The sequence below is a fragment of the Silurus aristotelis genome (assembly GCF_946808225.1).
Source record: "Silurus aristotelis genome assembly, chromosome: 1".
Taxonomy (NCBI): Eukaryota; Metazoa; Chordata; class Actinopteri; order Siluriformes; family Siluridae; genus Silurus; species Silurus aristotelis.
This window is the reverse complement of record NC_139574.1, coordinates 26,336,695-26,356,538: the sequence shown is the minus strand read 5'-3', so window position 1 is coordinate 26,356,538 and position 19,844 is coordinate 26,336,695. Positions and strand designations below refer to the sequence as shown.

Sequence of the window (19,844 nt, the reverse complement as noted above, 5' to 3'; positions counted from 1 at the left end):
AAATTGTTTAAAGCTATATGAGCATCTAGACACAAAGTCTGAAAGTTAAGATAAAACATATCCTTGGATTCCAGTAGGATGGCCCTATAAGGGACTCCTTTTTTTGGGAGATACAAAAGGCTGCAATGCCTCTGTCTCCATTGGGTCGACAAAGGCCGCATCTCGCTGGTGTGGGAACAGAAGAATCACTGAGTCTTCATTATGGCTATTTCAAACTCTGCTGTACACGCAGAGGGCAAAGTGCATAGACAGCTACATGAATCCTCCTTTAAATGTGGAGGAGCTTTAGCACGCTCCTGCTCCAGACACAGTGCTGCATGGAAAGATGAAGGAAATCAATATGTTCCAATTAAGAGCGGTAAAATGTCCTCGACAAACTGTTGAATACTTGAGAGATCATCAACTGGAAGAAGGACCTTTTTCTCCTGCTGGGGAGGGGAAACATTTTGGCGCAAAATGTAACAATTTATTTGGGCATTGACCAAGGATGCCTGGGAAACGTCAAAAAAGGTCAAGGTGCTCTCATCACAGGCCTCCAGGGTCCAGAGGAATACCCAAAGTGTCCACCAAAGTGAATCCCCGAGAACAGCTCCATGCAAACAAAGCAATTATTCTGAACTTTTATAAAAGAGCATAAAAACCTTTAGCTCACACACACACACACACACACACACACACACACACACACACACACACACACACACACACACACACCCACACACACACACACACACAAAATGTACGGTATTAATAATGACTGACATTCTTTTGCATGTGAGCAAGTCACGAAAAAGTTCAGGCACACTGTGAGAGTTGGAAAGCATAGTTTAGATTGGTACCTGTTTAGAAATAGTCAAATGCTACATTCTCTTCGAGGCAGACGAAACTAAAGCACTACGCAATAAGTCAACGTTAAAGAGAGACAGCTAATCGATACAACCTCATCAGGGTTTCAAGGCTTGCTCAGCCACTCATGGCTACAGTGAGCAGCTTCGTGTCTGGGATTATGCAGTCCTGAGGTAAAGAGGTCTTTTGTACAAACAACCAAACAAAAATTCAAAAGGGGGAAAAAAAAATAGGGTTCACATTGGAATGTCCGTATAGTAAGAAGAAGCTGCTTCCAATACGAGTATCTTCAGTGCAGCAGCAGAATTTAACCTCCAACAGACTCCTACTCATCTGCTATAGGGAATTTTTGTAGACTTCTATTGAGTCTTTGCTTGGTCCTTGAGAAAGCATGAGCTACTCCTAAAGCGTTCTTGTGCACCCAATCTGCATGGCTTCTCAATCCAGACGATTTAATCAACATCTGTTGGGTCCGTTGGACTGTATGATCATATTACATACTGCATAATCATAGACTCAAGGAGCAACCAAGAGACAGACTCTTCTGGCCATGCTCAAAGTAAAAGGGCAGGCTTCAACATCATATTCGTCCAACAGAACAATGGCCATGCAGGTTTAAACAAACGTTGATTACATTATTTTCTTACTTTACAGAAGGCCCTTGTAACTTGGCCTAGAGGTTTGAGTAAGCAGAGATGTCTCCAGGGTGTCACTGTTCTGAGATTCAGCATATGGCTAGAGCAGCCAATGAGATTTGCGCACACACACACACACACACACACACACACACACACACACACACACACACACACACACACACACACACACACACACACATATTGTGGGCCTCACCAGAATTCTGACGAATTTTCAACAAGGCAAACACCCAAACTCAAAATATACATTATTTTATGTAACTTGCCTTTTTTTTTTAATTACTGGCCACTGCTGAAAGCAGAACAACCAAGCAATGGTTATTTACTGCACTGCAACATCGTGATGGGAATTAAGTTTGGTAAATTGACAAGTAAACTGACAGCCAAGTTGTTGAGCATTCGTCAGACTGATGTATATTGCTTCCATTTAACATCATTATTGTCATAAGAACATAATGGATTAACAATTAGGTTTTCTTAGTTCATCGCCTTGAAGGAGACTGGAAGTGTGACATATTAATAAATGAATTAATTATTATAAATCATTCGTAAAAACAAACAGATACAAAAGAAACAGCTTTTTTGGCATTATAGTTCAGAGCAATGAGAAAAGACACATCAAGGCTACAGTTTGACTGTTGCACATGTGGGAAGGCAGTAGTATTTGAAGGAGTGAATTAGTGAAACATGAAAACACAACACAACTCTCTCTTGGTAGGTAAAATCATGGTAACATTTTACCTTGACTTTGTGTGAACGGTCATGCTGAAAAGTTCAGCCTTTTTTGAATTTTTATAGGCCTCCTTTTGAAACAATTTGAATATTTTAACTCGAAGCAAAAAAAAAAAAAAAAAAAAAAAGTCCCACTAAAGAAACCATGAGATTTGCATGTACCAAATACTTATGGAAGAAAGATTCGCCGCAAAGGCCCAGAGGTGTGCCTTTTGTTCACGGACCTCACGGTGCAGATGTTCGTGCGTCTAAGATTTAGATAGTCTCTAGTGGATGGGGTTGATGTCTGTGCAGTGATTGGGGGCCGTGTTGGACGTGGTGATGGTGTTGTGCTGGATGACCTGCTGCTGGGTCACAGGAGTTGGACTTCCTGCTGGACTGCTTTCTGGACCTGAAAAGTAGGAAAAGATTATCTGTGTGTGTATATGTGTGTGTGTGTGTGTGTGTGTGTGTGTGTGTGTGTGTGTGTGTGTGGGTGTGTGTGAGCGTGTGTGTGTGTGTTGGCTGTCTGTGAATGTTAGCTAACGTCAGACTTGCTCAATTTAAGCCACAAATATATTTAAATATTGGGGAATAGAAACTTATTTATTTAGAATATGCCACAACTGGCCAGATGTGTGTAACACTCACTGAGGTAGCCCTGTGACTCCTTCTGCATGGCGGTGATGGGACAGTCTTTGTGTGTCAGTAGGAGCTGCTTGAGCTGAGTCACCTCATTCTTCAGCATGCTCACTTCATTCTGCCAACAACAAACAAACATTCCAAGACATTTTAAACATTTTTGCCAGCAGAGATCAGTAGTTTGGTGGTATGCTAGGAATGCGTTTGTTACAACATTTTACAAATAATCTAAGTTTATATACTTATATGCTGATAGACAATTAAAAAACTTGTCCTGTAAGCATTCGATAAGATTGGTCTACTTTTGAAATATCACCCTGTTTAGACATCCAAGAAAAATAAGATTACCCTGACACATCAGCTCAATTGGATAAAGAAGAATTGCAGAAATGTTTTACAAGTAAGGACTTTGATGGAGGTGTCGTTATGCTGTAACGCATAACATCATATAATAATCATCATTAGCAAATGTAAAAATCAACCTGAGTGTGTGGTTAACAGACTTCGCAGCAGACACTCGCTCATCTGCTGTTACGAGTCTCATTACAAAAGAGCATATGGCTGTGGCCGGTCTTATTAAATGAAGAATTTGAATATCCTGATCGTTTTATGAGGATGTGGAAGCCAAAATAAGCCTGGCCAAAGCACTTATTTGGAGAATGCCAGGGTAATGAAAGAGAACAAATTCCTTAAATGTGTCTTTTATTGTCTGTTGGCTAATAAGAATCAGAAGAGTGGTGTAAGAACCAAGAGAGCAGGGAGGAAAAAGGTAAATCAGTTACACTGTTACACAAGTCTCACAATGTTCCTCTTATAGACTTGCAGGTTAATTTAATGTGGGTTATTGCTCTCAATCAGTGTGATAAAGAACAGGTTGTTTCAAAACTGATCAATATTTTGGATTGAATCTGAGATCATACGCAAGCTAAAACATAAAATTTGTGGTTTTGATGGACCTATCATGGACCTAACTTATGTCTCTGGTTTTCGATGTCACTGCTCCAAAAACTCCACTCTCAGCAGCAACTGGTCCTCTTTTTGATTCATCTAGTTAGCTTGTGCCCTTTCCTCTTTCACACATAGGTCTTTCTGAGCTCCATCTGCTCCCTGGCTACAGTAGCATCAGCTGTCATTCCAGCCACGTTTATGAGCCACTGTACCCAGCCTAATATGTTGTGAAATATGAGAACCGGGTAGAACAAATTTTGCAGAACCAGCTCCGAAATGGATTTAGAAATAGTGGTGTGTGTGGGAGGACTAGGATACAGCCCATACCTGGAGTTGCATGTTGGTCTGGGTGAGCTCTTCAGCTTTCTTCTCTAGAGACATCACCCACACTTTCCTTTTTTGCCTGCAGCGTGTAGCAGCCGCCCGGTTCCTCTCCAGAAACTTGCGCCGGCGCTCGTCAGGGTCCTCATCCACCACGCGTCTGCGCCGACCTCCACTGGGTGGTCCAGACTGCAGTGTCTGCGTGGGTTGCATTTGCTGAGCAGCCGGGGATAACTGTAAAAATTTTATGTAATAAATTAATAATTATATTTAGGATAATAATTGTATTAAATGTAAGACTATCTGTCAGGAAACAAAGAACATAAAGTCAGCCATCCATAACTACTGCCTTTTCTTATAACAGACTTAGAGGCAGTCAGCCAATCACCTGTCTAAAACCACCCCAGCGATTTGGGAGGTTCCTTTAAAACAACATATGTTCTGTGCATGTGCCCGTTTAGTCTTACGATGGCCATGGCCCCTGTGAGAAACACACTGATTTACAGGCTACCCCACCCTCATAAAGAGGTGCCACAGTCCTTTATCCACATCCCAGGTCCATTCAGGCTAACAGTTTTAGATGTCTAGTGAAACAGGTCTCCTAGCAGCTTAGCATGCCACAAAAAAGCTCTTTGACGTGCACTTGGCTGTGGCCGGTACGTGCAGCCATCAGATCACTGCAGGTTGCATTAGGGTGTTGGAAAATGCAGCAGCTTTGATGAATGGTGTGGATACAGGCCGTCGTGTTTGGCTTAATAATACGCTGGAGGCAGAATTTCCGAAACACAAAAAGACAGACTTAGCTGGAAAATTCCATAAAGAGATGTGCAGTGAAGTCACAAACCTGAAATCCATTCATTTCTCACCCCATTATACTTACTTTTATAATGTTCTTGTAATATATTTCTGATCCCACAATAACATTTTTATGTTGGATCATCTTTCGTTTTAAGAGGAGAATGTTTTTTCTTTCCTTTGTCTCCTGGCTCTTTTATTAGGATTACTCAAATCTGCAGTTTTAGTTAAAGCTGTGACTAAAACATTCAACATAAATTCCTGATCCTACTGCAAACTAGAGTGACATTTGAGAGAAGCAGCTCTAATAGAGTATGAGCAGTTTGAAGCAGTCCACATTATGAGAAAAAAAGTGCTTTGTGGGTTATTCAGCCTATACACCATTATTCTTCTGTTAATGCAACCCATTCAACAAACCTCAGATTAACAGTTCGACCTAAATCACATTTTTCTTACTGGCATACAAGTGAGTGTACCTAAAGGCAACAACGCCTAAGGGGAAATAAAGCAAAAAATACTTGTCTTTCAGGTATAAAATGAAAACAAGTTTTTAGACCATTTTACTTTAACTTCATGTTCACATTAATTTATGCATACATGTGATATTTGGAGGGTGTTAAAATGAACTGTTTATCTCTATAAATATCTGTTTGTTAATCTGTTGCTTTTCATGTGTTCTCCCAACTGCTCAAGGTTTATTTCTCCTTCCCAAGGGAGACAATAAAGGCAGATCTAATGCAATCTGATGCAACTAATGTTATCCCATCTTCTAAAAACAGAATAAATACAGACGAAAAGGTAACATACTGTTGTGCCGTTATTGTGACTACATTATCCAGAGCCACTTACGTTTGTCTCATTTATACATGTGAGTAGATGAGAATTAAGAGTGGCAACTCTCAACTAGTGAGCAACCACTGCCATCTTACAAATAAATGCTATTTTTTCAATTTTTGCTATTCCAAATCCCTAAAGGTACAATGAGCATGCAAATAAAACTATTATCTGTCTTTATAAACAGAATATTGTTCAGATATAAGGGATGATCAAAGTTTGGTCTTGTAGTTACACCTGAGCTCCAAGGCAACAACGAAGTATCTGGTAAAGGTTAAAAAAACTGTACAACCGAGTGAGCTGTCGATAAATGAAGAAGCTCCTACTTTAAAACTTCCATGATAATGCCAGCCTCAAATGGTTACCAGAAGCTAGTCTTTTGGAGTATTATTCTTAGGTAAAACAACATTCAAAACTGTTTAGCCTTAATGATCAGAGGTGAGTACATCTGAAAAACATCATCCTACTCTTAAGAGTAGCCGCATCATGTTGTGGGACTATTCTGCTGGAAAGGAGTCTGTTTCATAATTCAGAAAGAAAAAATACAGGAGAAAAAATACATAGAAATACTGATGCAACACTTAAAAACACCAACCAGAAATGTAAGACTTGGTTAAACTGGGTCTTCTACCAAGGTTCACCAAATTCCCAAAATTTCTTAATTGACTTAATGCAGGAAATGTACGGTAATTGGCTTAACCCTATTTGTATGTAAACTCTTGGCCTCAACTGTAGGCTTCACACGTGCCAAGAGTATAGAAGAGTTGCTGCTCTGACAAGTCATGTTTGGTTTCTTTTGGCAAGAGATGATAGACGAAACATGCTTCTTAGTGTGTCTCCATAATAAAGAAAAAACATGAAAACATTTTTTCCCACAGTATATAATGGAATGTGAATCAAGTACTTTTAAAGAAAATAAATGACAAAATGTATCAACTAGTTACATTACCCCATCTCCATATGATAAACATGTCTAAGTAATAAACAGTATTCAAGGGCTAATTTAGTTATATGAAACTCAATATAATTCATATTTGAACAAATCATACGTCAGGTGAAATCAACACTGTTCAAAAAGGTGATAACTAACTAACTGACTAACTAACTACTTAAACCAACTACTTAAACTAACACTTTCCAGGTTTGCTTTGTTAAAAAAAATAAAAATAATAATTCTCTCAACAGATTGTAAACTGATTTATCTTAAGTTTGTAATCTAGCATTCAAGTAAGGAACTATTCATTGATAGAGACTCAAAGAACTTTGGTGCATCGCTCTGGACAAGGGCATATGCTAAACGCCACAAATGTAAATGTTATCTATAAGCCGGCAAATTTAATACACACCTCAACACCAATCGATCACAACCGTACCATGACTGTGACACTTAGTAAAACTTTACTTGAGGCTACTGACATTGATAAAGATTGTGTTGCAATACCTGGGGCGCAACAGAGTGCATTTGTGCGTGAGGAGACGTCTGGTGCCCGTGCGCAGGGTGTAGGTGGCCTGGGTGAGAGTTATGGTGCCCGTGGCCCTGCGGGTGATGGTGGCCTGTTTGGGTGTGGCTATGGTGGTGGGCATGGTGTGGGTAACCATGGGGCGGGGCCTGCATGTGTTGATGAGGGTGCGAATGCAGATGGTGATGGCTCTGCTCTTGCCGTGACGACATCATGTCCATCATGTGACCCATAGTATTCATGTTGCCATTGGAGATAGGCCCAGGATGGTGAGCCAAAGCAGCTTTTAGTCTCTTTACAGGAGAAACAAGAGAAAAAGAGGTTAGCAAGCTTGGTTAATTTAATGCTCCCTGCTGTTTACCTGGAAACAATATGAAGAAAGATTAAGGCTAATGAAAAGCACCTTTGGTAGGAACACTGAAAGGCTGCACCTGAAGTGCAACACACAAGCCCTTTTTTCTTTTTTTATGCAGTATGACCAAAACAGCTTACACAGATGTCACTGGGTGGAACCATGATTCATAACAGGCGAGTAAATAGAACATGTATTTTCTTTTAGATGCACATAAAAGTCACAAGCAAATATGGCTTTAATTCTTCATTCGAGTCGCTTGTTAATATTTACACTCTAAGCTCTCATACACATACCAGACTGCAATTTGCACTGATTCTCAAATGCACATAAACACACACTTTCACTATCTATTGTATTGGCGCATATGGCAAATACGCTGTAACTGTGCTATAACTTCCCCTTTTCTCTCCTTTTCTGCTTTAGCAGTGTGGTAGACTTAAATGCTTTGCATAGACCAACTCGGAAAACTTTTCGGCCTTGAAACACTCCGTCAAAGTGCCTGTGTTTAGTGTGTGTTTACCTGCCTGCGCTCTCTCCCCCTGAGCTGTTTTTCTGGGCAGCTCTTTAACCACCCAGGCTATTAACAAACCCACAAACCCAGTCATAAGCTGCCAAAATGTGGCTACTAGTGTGATCTGTGTGACAGCAAACGAAGGCAAGCTTTTAAAAAAAAAAAGTGCATCTATGTCTGGACGCATTCGTTTAGCCTTTTAGACTTGCACTGGAAAAGTAAGCATATTTTTAGAGTGTGTTGAGTCTACAGCATGTACAGTATTTCCATTTAAGCTGCACAGGTGGGGTCATTTTAAAAGGAAACCCGCTTAAAGAAAGAAAAGAAAGAAATACAAAAGCAAAAAGAGAAATACAAATCTAAGAAAATTAGTAACACAAGTAATATCCAGCTTTTATATTTGGGAAAGACGGTACAGTATGCAAAATAAAAGTATAATGACAATAGTATAGTAACATGCTGTCACTCCAGATGCTGTCAGTCAGAGCCAGTGGCTGGAGCATTCACTTTTCTTGCCAAGAACCATGGCCAGCTGGCCAGCATCAGCGCACGGCATCATTCATCCAACCTCTTCCCTCCCTTCATTTCTGTTTTTCTCAACCCCCTACCCCAATTCCCCTCGCTCCCTCTCTCTTCCATTGTCACTCCCCTTAATACTACATAGTGGTGGACAAACTTACTTCAATGACATTCAATGCTGAGTTTTACCCATAAAGTACTTCAGCGCAGGTCTTCAAGCTTTTTTCCATTTAGAGTTAAAAAGCATTACCCAACTCATGAAAACACGAATCAACAAGAATCAGTCCACATTTATACTTGTGTTACGGTTTTTAAACAAATCATGGTTGCAATTTAGATAAATAAACCCAGATCAATTTGATCGCTTTTCCTGAATTTGATTGCTTACAGTCCGTACCTGCCAAAGGGAGTCACCCAGTTCCTCTGAGCTATTTCTAATCCCATGCATCTTGTTTGGCCAGCCACATCACTGGTTCCATGTGGACCTCTTCCAGTTGCACCCCCATATACCCACCCAGGTTTTACAACAGCTTCCTGACAAGCTTAATGAATTTACCAATACTGTTACCCAACTTACTGTTCATTATTAGCACTACCAACACAATCCATGTACTTCGCATACAACAAAACATTCAACCTGCTTCACCAGAAGACTTTCACTATTCCCATCTGCCAGACATTACACACCTTGCACTGTCTGTTAACTAAACACAACAAGCCACATATCCCACTACAAATGAACTATGAATTGTATGAACACCCTTAATTCCTTAACTGCTCCTAAAGATAGTTCTCACCACCACTCGTAAATAGCCACTAGAACTGAAAAACGGAAAGGAGATTTTTTTAATCCAGTGATTTATAAACTTAACTAATGACACCGAAAGGAAAACCAGCATAACATTTTCAGTAGCTATTACAGATAAATGTATAACTTTACCACAGTTCAACTTTGTTTTCTCGCTAATGCACTGACACACATTCAACCCGTTGTGTTTGCTGGTTTATTTGGTCACCAAAGAGACAACTATAAGATTCTGATTGAATAGTGACTGGAATTAGCTTCCCTTTGTTTGCCATGTCCCTGGTTTCGTAGATTTGTTTACATCTGAGTCAAATATCCTGGAGATGTTTGTTCTTGGTGAGTTCAACATTTTGAACTGTGATAAACAGAACTTGTGGAACTTATAAATTCTATTTTATTTGAACATTTGTATTAAATAAAAGAAGTATTTCTTGTAAAAAAAAAAAAAAAACAACAACAACATATTAGCAAATGCACAAAACCCCACTGAAATCCTCATTAAACATAATAGCTCAATACATAAAACAAGAAAGATATTTTAAATCCATTCAGATTTTCCACAATAATTAAAACAAGCCAGGTGACAAAGATATTCTTGAATTCAGCCGTCCACACTGTATCCGCTATGCTCAGTGGTTCATGTCACCAGTCACGCCACATGTTTCATCACCTTATTTATCTTGTTTAACTATATATCCAGCCCTGATGGCTAGAAGAAGAATGTGTCAGAACCACAAACACTAAGGCACCGTCATTCATCCATCCAGCCGCCAGACATATTGGGGTCAAAGGGCAGGAAAACACATCTGACTGAGTGGACCACCCATCAATCAGGAGTAGGTTAATAGCAATTGGACCAATGCAGCTGTGAGCTCTATCTCTATCCCCCCCCAGCCACTCTGTAGGGTTCCTGCAGTTCCCACGCGCTGGAATGCCACTGTCTGGGGCCCGGCAGGGTCGACAAGCATCAGGCTAGCATCAGCAGAAGTGTCACTTACTCTCATCTTGGCTGTGAGCCAGTGCACAAGGGAAAGAGGAGGAAGAACGAGATGGAGGAAGAGAGGGGGGGTAGTGGAGTTTATCGTTGTCTTCACAGAAGAGCCATCTATCTATCACTTCTGGGGCAAAGGGAAAGTGAGTGCTATCAGTATGCTAATGCAATCACTATTCACTCTAGTTCCATGCAGGCCCCCCGGAGCTTTGCTCTTGAGTTTGTATAAGTGTGTATGCTGTAATAGAGGGAGAAAGGCAGTGTGCTAGGGCACACTCTAAATAGATACATGCATACATGAAACACATACACGCCACTGAAACACATTTGAATTACACTCACATTTCAGTGTAAGAGTTCTGTCATTCACATACACACTCACACGTCCAGCTGAAATTTATCAAACAGTGATATCTACTGTACCACACACACAGTAAGAACATTTCTTTAAGAAATCTAAAAAATCCAATATATCAGTGAAAAAAAAAATAATAACAAAAGATAAAAGTTCTTACCCAAGAACAAATTCAGGTCAAAAGCAGAAGAAGTTACAAGTCTCTCTGGTAATACCGAACTTCCCTGGACAACGTCTAATATATCCGGTGCGCATTACGTCCACAGAAACCCTCTATGACGTTAGCCAAGAGCCTAGCTCAGCATGGCTGGAGTGTGTGCAGAAGCCTCATCAGGCGTGATGATGAGGTGTAAACAGACATTAGAACAGTACTGGCTGACTGTGCTGCTCACACAGACATGAAGCAGCAGCTGCATGAGCCTCTAATGACAGTCCAGCCTCTCCCTGTCATGGCAGAGCCATGGCTAAACACTCATTATCCTTCTACAGGTGGAGACCTGTGGGGACACGGGTGAACTGCCTGCTTTTCTTTCTTCTCATCGCTGTCTCTCTCACCTTACATTGTGATGTAGTATACGTCTTACAGGCTCACAGGGATTTAGACAGTGCACATTTACAGTACTTAAATCTTTTTTATTTTTTTGAAAATAAATGCCTTTTCAATTTCAAAAGTTTACTACTACTAGCACCACCACTACACTGTAGATTCAATTTTTCAGACACATTCATTACACAATTCTTACATGTAGCTCATAACTGCTTGGAAAAAAGATTTCTTCCCATTTTTTCAGTTATTCGAACACCAGCAAGGCTCTTATAATTCGAACATACAATTCCTCTTGCAAAGCAGCTCAATCTCAAAGAGCTGCCTTATGTCCACTGTGAAAATGAAAACAAATCAATATCAATATCAATATCAATATTCAGATCTGCAAACAATGCAAAAACTGCCCGTCCAAAAAATGTCACGCCCTCTAATATTTCGTTGGACTGTTCCCTTTAGCTTTGATTACGACATGCATTCGGCGTGGGATCGTTTCGATAAGCTTCTGCAATGCCATAACGTTTATTCCCGTCCAGAGTTGCAGTAGTTTTTCACCTGGCAAAGATCTTGTATTGATGAGGGGAGAATTAGACAACTTCTCCAGCACATCCCGAAGATTCTCAATGGGGTTAAGTTCTGGACTCTGTGGTGGAAAATGATTTCTTGTGCACCCTGAACCAGTCTTTCACAATTTAAGCCCAATGGATCCTGGCATTGTCATCGTGGAATATGACCTCATTCTTTTCGCACATAACATTGCTTAACGAGACCTGATCAACTGCAGCAACCCCAGATCATAGCACTGCCCCCACAGATTTGTACGGTAGGCACTAGGCATGATGGGTGCATCAGTTCATCTGCCTTTCTTCTTACCCTGATGCGCCCATCACTCTGGAACAAGGTCAATCTGGACTCATCAGACCACATGACCTTCTTCCATTGCTCCAGAGTCCAATCTTTATGCTCCCCAGCAAATTGAAGCCTTTTTTCCAATTAGGAAAAAGTCATTGATAAGTTGTTTTCTTAAGGCTACACAGCTGTTTAGTCCCAAACACTTGATTTCCCTTCGCATTGTGCATGTGGAAATTACTTTAAATTAAAGTTAAATTACTATTAAACATAGCAGTGAGTTCTACTGTTGTTTCTTCACGATTTGATTTCACCAAACGTTTAAATGATCGCAGATCACGATCGTTCAAGATTTTTTTACGACCACATTTCTACCTCAAAGAATAATAATAATGCGTTGGACAGTTCTTAACTCAATTTTAGTAGTTTTACCAATCTATTAAAATGTTTCCTTTGCTTGATGCATGCCAATAATTTGACCCTTCTGAAACAGATTAACATCTTTTCCACGACCACAGGACGTTTCTTCTGACATGGTTGTTTAAGAAATAAGAAGCTACTCACTGCATCAGTTTGGGTTAAATAACTTGTTGCCAGCTAAAACATAATATTTAATGCAATACTTATTTGCTTAGTCAAATCCAGGCGTTGATTTTTTTTTCCGGGCAGTGTATTTCGTTGTTATCTCATCAAAAGAAACTCCAAGTTGATGGTTGTGGCACGATTTGCTGATATGATACAGTTCTATTGTTTTTCCTTCTGTCAATTTCTAAAATAAGTATTGCACTAAAGTATTTCTACAGTAAATTGCGTAAGTAGCTCATTTGCCAATTCTTCTCAGTTTGTGTGTAATAGCTGTATAGTATTAGAAGAAGGTATATATGGTGATAGTTACCCTTCGATTGGTGTGAATGAAGTGTGAAAAAGAAATGTAAGAGTTTTTTTAATAATGACAAATGTGTCCAAACACCCACTTTGCATTACTTGTAAATATTTCATTTATATCAAGAGATGCTTTCCCCACTGAACAAGAGTTAATGATAACATGACAATTACCGGATTGTGTAAGCATCTTTTCATCCTTTTATACCGTATATCTTGAAGAGTTAAACAACTCAGTGTCAATCCTAATGCAGGCCATAATAGATTAATAAAACTCCCAGAATGGATTTAGAAGAGAAAAATCCTATCCAAGACAGGATAAACTGTGATTTATTTTACAAATAATATATAAAATCCCTGGCATAGCACATGGATTAGGCTTCTTATGTAGCATCTTAAAAGCTTGATTTTCCTACAAAGGCTTCCATGGACATGCATTTTTGATGGTTTAAGTTACAACTAGTGTCTAAATTCCACTACATCATCCTTCACCTCTAACATCTATTTTTTTTTCTAGGTTGTCTCTCTTACAGGTACATAATGGCACTTTAATGGTATTTATTGTCACTTCTTCTGTGACACTCAAATTTGAGTGATGCTGTGCTGAGTGCTTTGGGGTGCATCCTTCTAAAAGATTCAGGTTCCATGGGACGGAGGGATGACTTCATATCAATAAAAGAGTGTAAAAAGTGAGAGCGTACCCTGCCCTCTGCTTCAGGAATAAATCAGGCTGAATGAGATCAGAGGGAAAAGGGAGCCCCTAGGTAGAACTAGAGCAGGGAAGACTCTCTTTTTCTTTCTCTCTTTCTCCCTTCCCTCTGTGTGTGTGTGTGTGTGTGTGTGTGTGTGTGTGTGTGTGTGTGTGTGTGTGTGTGTGTGTGTGTGGCTAGTAAATATCTGCCAGGCTTACTACTCACTGTTATCAGCGAGCACCTGTTACATTTTGTGCATCTCTCCCTTGTCTTTCCGCTTTTCTTCAAATCTCTATACAAATTCTATACACTATGTCAGTATTAACAGTATATGAACATCACTTCAGTATTTGTTCACTTTTTGTTGTAACTAATATATTTTTGTATAACTTTATTTTTTATGCTTTTCATACATGATATTTTAGCTGATTTTATTTTGCTGTTAGAAGAAGGTTAATAAGCACTGAACCATACAGAGTGCACAGTCTTAATGCTTGAAACTGAGCCATGTAACCATTCCAGACCTTTGGAGAGCAGACCGGGTTTTTATGTACGCATTACAGCTTATTGCATAAATCTGAGCCCTGAGTTTCCTGGCACCATTTCCTGTTCTCTTTGGGCTCTCGGGTATTAGACACCCATCTGGTTCCTCATCACCCCCCAAACCTCCATGCCAGACACAAGGCGGAGTCTCTTTAGAACCATCTCAATCCCTGATGTGGTGAACCCATATGCGCATGTCCAAAATCTCCTCCACACACCCATTAGCTCATTTTATGAGGACCCCCCACCACCACCCACCCCTCGAAAACCACCCCACTTAGCCAAGCTCTGCCAGCAGCTCTGAGCTGGAACCTACTTAACTGATTTCTTATGGTCAGGCTTTTATAGAGGGAGAGGCACAGAATCTGGTATTACTACAGCTCTACTAACATGGATGTGTGTGCCCTATGCAATTAATGGAACCAATGATGTTTGTATTGTTTCAATGCATTACCCCAAGTAAAAATGTCAAGAAGTAGGGTTCATTAAATGGTTCAGGGTGATGCATGCTGACCTAGGATAATTTCCTCCGTGACACAATAATTGTTTTCATTTGTACATGATAGAAAAAGCTTGGTCCTCCGCTCTTACTCTGAAGCATCGCTTTAAAGATCCCCAGCTGATAAAAAAAATACCACAAACTACTAGACACTCAGTGATTAATGTTCATGATATGAGATGGGATGATAAAATGTAATATCAATTGCTTGACACTGAAGCTATTTAATTGTATTATATACTACATCTAACTGACAGCATAATAAGATATAGTGTATTATATTTCACATGCTTAAAATCAAATAGGCAGCTGTATACATGATTTCTTATGTCTCTTGGTTTATGTACTTCCTCCTAATACTGGACATTTAGAAAAGTTGCAAGACAGCTACCCCCCCCCCCCAAAAAAAAAAAAAAAAACAACAACACATAATTGGTTCTATCAGCTCTTTTAAATTTTGATTGGCGGTTGTTTAGTTAGTTAATTATCTGCCTTGTTCCTGTGCATTAAGCCTAATAGATCATTTTGAATGCACCTTTTTAACCAATGCAGATAACATTACAGTAGGTATAAAGGTCTGAAAAATATCCGGGAACATCAAATGGACATCAGATCTAATGATGTTTCACTAGATGGCATGAATCGACACTCTGCAGTAAAATTAAATTGGCCATAGCCTTGCTTGTTCATGACATTATTAGAAGTTTTATTAGGACCTTAAGACGTTTTTAATATTCCAAAATGGAAAGCAGATTCCAACAATGAAACCTTATACTGATGTCCCAGTATCTTTCTAAGACCCAGGGACTTAGGCCTGTTAGCCAATTTATACCAGCTGCCCCTGTTGACACTAATTAATGTCAAAAGGCAAACTGGAAAACAGATTGAAAGTCCACTTTACTGATCTAACGCTACTCAATACCATATTGAATATTTGCTTTTATTTGTCAGACTGTGCATGCTTTTAGTAAAAGTGCTCCTATTCACTATTAGCAAAATGGATAATGTTCTCAAAGGAAGCTTTACAAAATGATTTTCTCTCTCAAACTGCTTGTGCCTCAGGGTGGCAGGCTGGGTAATGCAGGAGAGGCCTAATCAGGCTCAGTTAACAAAAGCATAAACACACAGACTTCCTGGTCTAACTGTAGCTAAGCCGCTGTAATCAGGGCTGCTCTTTAGTATGGACACAAACATCCATCACTTTACAGTGTAGATAGTGCAGTGCATGACATTAGAGAAGTTCAAGGTTTCACAGTTCATCCATATCACTTACAAGCCAGGGATTAAAAGAAACTCTCAGTTGACTGTCACATGGATCACATTACTGTAAAAACAACTCTGATTGTACCTTAAGCTGCCAGCCTTGCTATGACAGGTCAATGAAAAATAAATGCCTGACATCAAAGACTAAGTAAAAGTGTAATGGTGTAGATTGCCCGTGACTGCAGAGGTCACATTTGGTACTGATCTGTATACTGTGTGAGTTAGGCTTCACTGTGTGTGAGCAATCTGGCCATGGAATCAGGTCATAAACGGTTTGATAATTAGGTGAAATAAGGTGAAGCACAGAGCGTGGTGTTCCCCAGACTGGCAACCACCTGACCTAAATTTGTGTTCAATCTCATCCATGAAAAAAGAACTTCCTGTAAAAAGTGAGAACAACAAAAATACAATATATAAATCACATTCATATAGGTTACCTCTAAATCTGCTGAGTGTGCTACACCAAGTCAGATTCCACGTTGGCTGACTACACTGACAGGCTGTGAAGCGTGGATGCCCATGCAGCTAAAACAGTGTTATTGCAGCTAAATCAACAAGCTGCTGCACTAAGGCAAACACATGGTAGTCTCTCAATCCCCTGTCCACTCAATAAATAAACTTACAGCCAGCTGCAAAACCAGGAACCCAAAGTAGGAGCCCTCTCTTGTCTTGTCATCATTTAAAAAAAGCTATGAATGCTCTAAGTGCTGTGAATCCTGTGTGGCATTCTCACAGATTTCATTTAGAAACAGCATGCTACGCCACAGATTACTTTACATTTCTTTAAGGGGTGTAACTCCATGTCCTCACCCTAACAACTTATTTACAGGGACTTATATAAATAATACTATATGTAGTGTTTACAGACACAGATTCCTGTTTCAGCATGGTTTATGTGTGTTGGAGTGTAAGATCTTGTGACTGCTATAGAGCTCTTAGCTCAACCCTGTGAGATGAATTGAATTGGAACAGTGACTGCACCCCACTCCCCCTCAGCCTACACCAGTACCTAACTTTATTAACGCACTAGTGGCTAAAGGAGCACAAATCTACACAACATTACTCGAAAATCTAGTGGAACATCTTCCCAGAAGAGTGGAGGTTATTATAACAGCAAATATGAATTACATGTCCCACAATCACGTACAAATCTTATGGTCAGGTGTCCATGAACTTTTGTCCATATAGTGTATATATAAATGTGTGTGTGTTTGTGTGTGTGTGTGTGTGTGTGTGTGTGTGTGTGTGTGTGTGTGTGTGTGTGTGTTTTCAGTCAATAATATCTGAACATTTCAGCTGTGTCTGAGCTCACCATCACTTTCTATTGACATCATTCTCTGACAATGCCACCATTCATACAGATGTTGCTCCCAAAACCTAGATTCCAGCCCTTTCTTGGCACACACTGCCTCACACACAGCCTGGCCTTCAGCCACAGGTGCTGCTGAGGCGCTGAGCACAGCTGGAGAGCTCCACATCTAACTACATATATATACTGTATATATACTGTTTTGGTATGTTCACTTAGGGTATATAGGGAATATATTTATAATATTGTCCCTTGAGAACATATAATAAAATGGTTGATGAAATGTAAGGGGTGTACTCACTTTTGTGAGATACACACACACACACATCAACCATTTTATTATATGTTCTCAAGGGACAATATTATAAATATATTATTGTCTAAATAACTGCCAACAAAAGTGGGTACACCCTAAGTGAACATACCAAAATAGTTTCCAACGTGTCAATATTTTGTGTGAGCACTATTGTTATCCAGCACTGCCTTAATCCTCCCAGGCGTGGAATTCACCAGAGCTGCACAGATTGTTGCTGGAATCCTCTTCCACTTCTCCATAATGACATCACAACGCTGCTGGATGCCAGACACACAATGCTTCTCCACCCTCTGCTTAAAGATGCCCTATAGCTGCTCAATAGGGTTCATGTCTGGAGACTCCATCACCACCTTCCGTTTCTTCAGCAAGGCAGTTGTCATTTTGGTCGGTGTTTGGCATCGTTTTCATGTTGGAAAACTGCTGTTCATACCCAGTTTCTCAAGGGAGGGCATCATGTTTTGCTTCAGAATGTCACAGCACATTTTGGAAGTCATGTTTCTCGCAATGACCCAAAGCTCCCCAGTACTAGCAGCACTCATGCAGCCCCAGACCATGATGCTACCCCCACCATGCTTGACTGTTCTTGGTGCTCAGCAGGGTGTCGCCACACATGCTGGACATCATCTGAGCCAAACAAGTTTATCTTTGTCTCATCAGACCACAGGACATGTTTCCAGTAATTCATGCTTTTAGACAGGTCGTTTTCTGCAAACTGTTTGCAGGCTTTCTTGTGAGCCAGCTTCAGAAGAGACTTCGTTCTGGGATGATGGCCATGGTTAAAAATGTTTTCATTATTATTTAATTCGAAAACATACACAACAACGCCTGGGGTATAAAAATAAACTATAGTTAGTGCAGTGCCACTGTGGCTACTCACTCTGTACCGGAAATAAGATTTGTGTTGCGCATGCATGAAAACACAAAAGACTCCAACAATTCTGCATATCGAGGGAGTGAATGAATCAATGAAGGATGGAAGAAATGAAAACATTTGTTAAAGTATGCTGAAATAAGTAGAACAATTAAGTAAAACTTACCTTTAGAAAATTTTATATTTAATAAAAAAGTGTATTCCATTAATTAGATAATAAGTAAAATGGTATTCACCTTCCATACGTCATATGCCTCTCTCTGTAATGCCACGCATTGTTATATTGCGTTTTTGTACAGTATCGTTGTTTTCTATAATTGCGACGTGAGAGTGGTGGTATTAAGAGGAGGATTAAGTCGGGTAAGTCGGGTGTATATAAATATATATATATATATAAATTATATTACATTGCATCATGACTACTCCTCTGGAACTATAACAGACAACAGAATTATCCATCATTCATGTTTTAACTATAAGCACTTGTGAATATTTCTAGTTATATTCCAGTAATACACAAATCTGAACAGGTTTCACTCCAGCCAGAGTGTGCTAAAGTAGTCCCAAAGTTGCAGTTCCTGTATAAATCCTTTACATCATCTTGAATGCAGTATCCCTCAGTAAAAGTTTCTTTAAGATAGGTTCGTTTTTCTCCCCCACTCCAAGCTTTAAAAAAGGAGTACATTTACAGCCAGCCAAGGATGATGTCACTCAGCGCAGCATGTGCCAGCTCTTGGACCCAGCAGTGGAATGGTGCATGAACACATAGCATTGTTGACCACATAAAAAAAGCCCACCTCCTAGCCTGATTTTTAGTGACAAATTTATTGTCCCTAGTAACAATGTAAACAATAGATAATTACCCCTCAATAACAAATCACACTTTTGCTATGTGGCGTCACTCACATTACTAACAAGGTTAGCATTCCAGCAAGGCCTTTGCTTTGGGAGGAACTTCATGGAAGACTAGGCGTAAGAGTCTGTGTGCTTTTAAACCCACAAAATTAAGAGTGCTCGAGTGCAGCATTGCTTGGAAACACGAAAGCAGAGGATTAACATGTAATAAGTGCAGCTATAAAAATCAAAGTGGAGGTATAGCATAGGCTATAGGTAAATGTATTAAAATGACTTTTCACCACATTTAAAAAAAACCTTAGATCTTAGCTATGCATGTACACATAGAGCGATAATCTTAATTAATGCCTCACTGCAGAAATTGTTTTGAGCGGAGAAAAGTTGAACACTTGATCTGATGTTGTACAGTTGGCACACACACACACCACTTTTTCCCTCCCACTGATAAGAGTGTGTTTGGGCTTCCCTCTCC

General features: G+C 39.8%; 1 protein-coding gene across 3 annotated transcripts in view; it reads right to left on the bottom strand.

Moving 5' to 3' along the window:
- Positions 1 to 1,764: 1,764 nt before the first annotated feature.
- The window catches only part of creb5b (cAMP responsive element binding protein 5b), a 51,254-nt gene continuing 33,174 nt past the window's right edge, over positions 1,765 to 19,844 (bottom strand). For all 3 annotated transcript variants that reach the window (XM_083556951.1, XM_083556952.1, XM_083556953.1), the window contains exons 8-11: positions 7,195 to 7,506; positions 4,131 to 4,358; positions 2,865 to 2,973; positions 1,765 to 2,625 (exon numbers count right to left, since the gene is read on the bottom strand). In XM_083556951.1, coding sequence (XP_083413077.1) covers positions 2,501 to 2,625; positions 2,865 to 2,973; positions 4,131 to 4,358; positions 7,195 to 7,506 — 774 coding nt within the window. In that variant the 3' untranslated portion in view covers positions 1,765 to 2,500. The remainder of the gene's footprint in view (positions 2,626 to 2,864; positions 2,974 to 4,130; positions 4,359 to 7,194; positions 7,507 to 19,844) is intronic.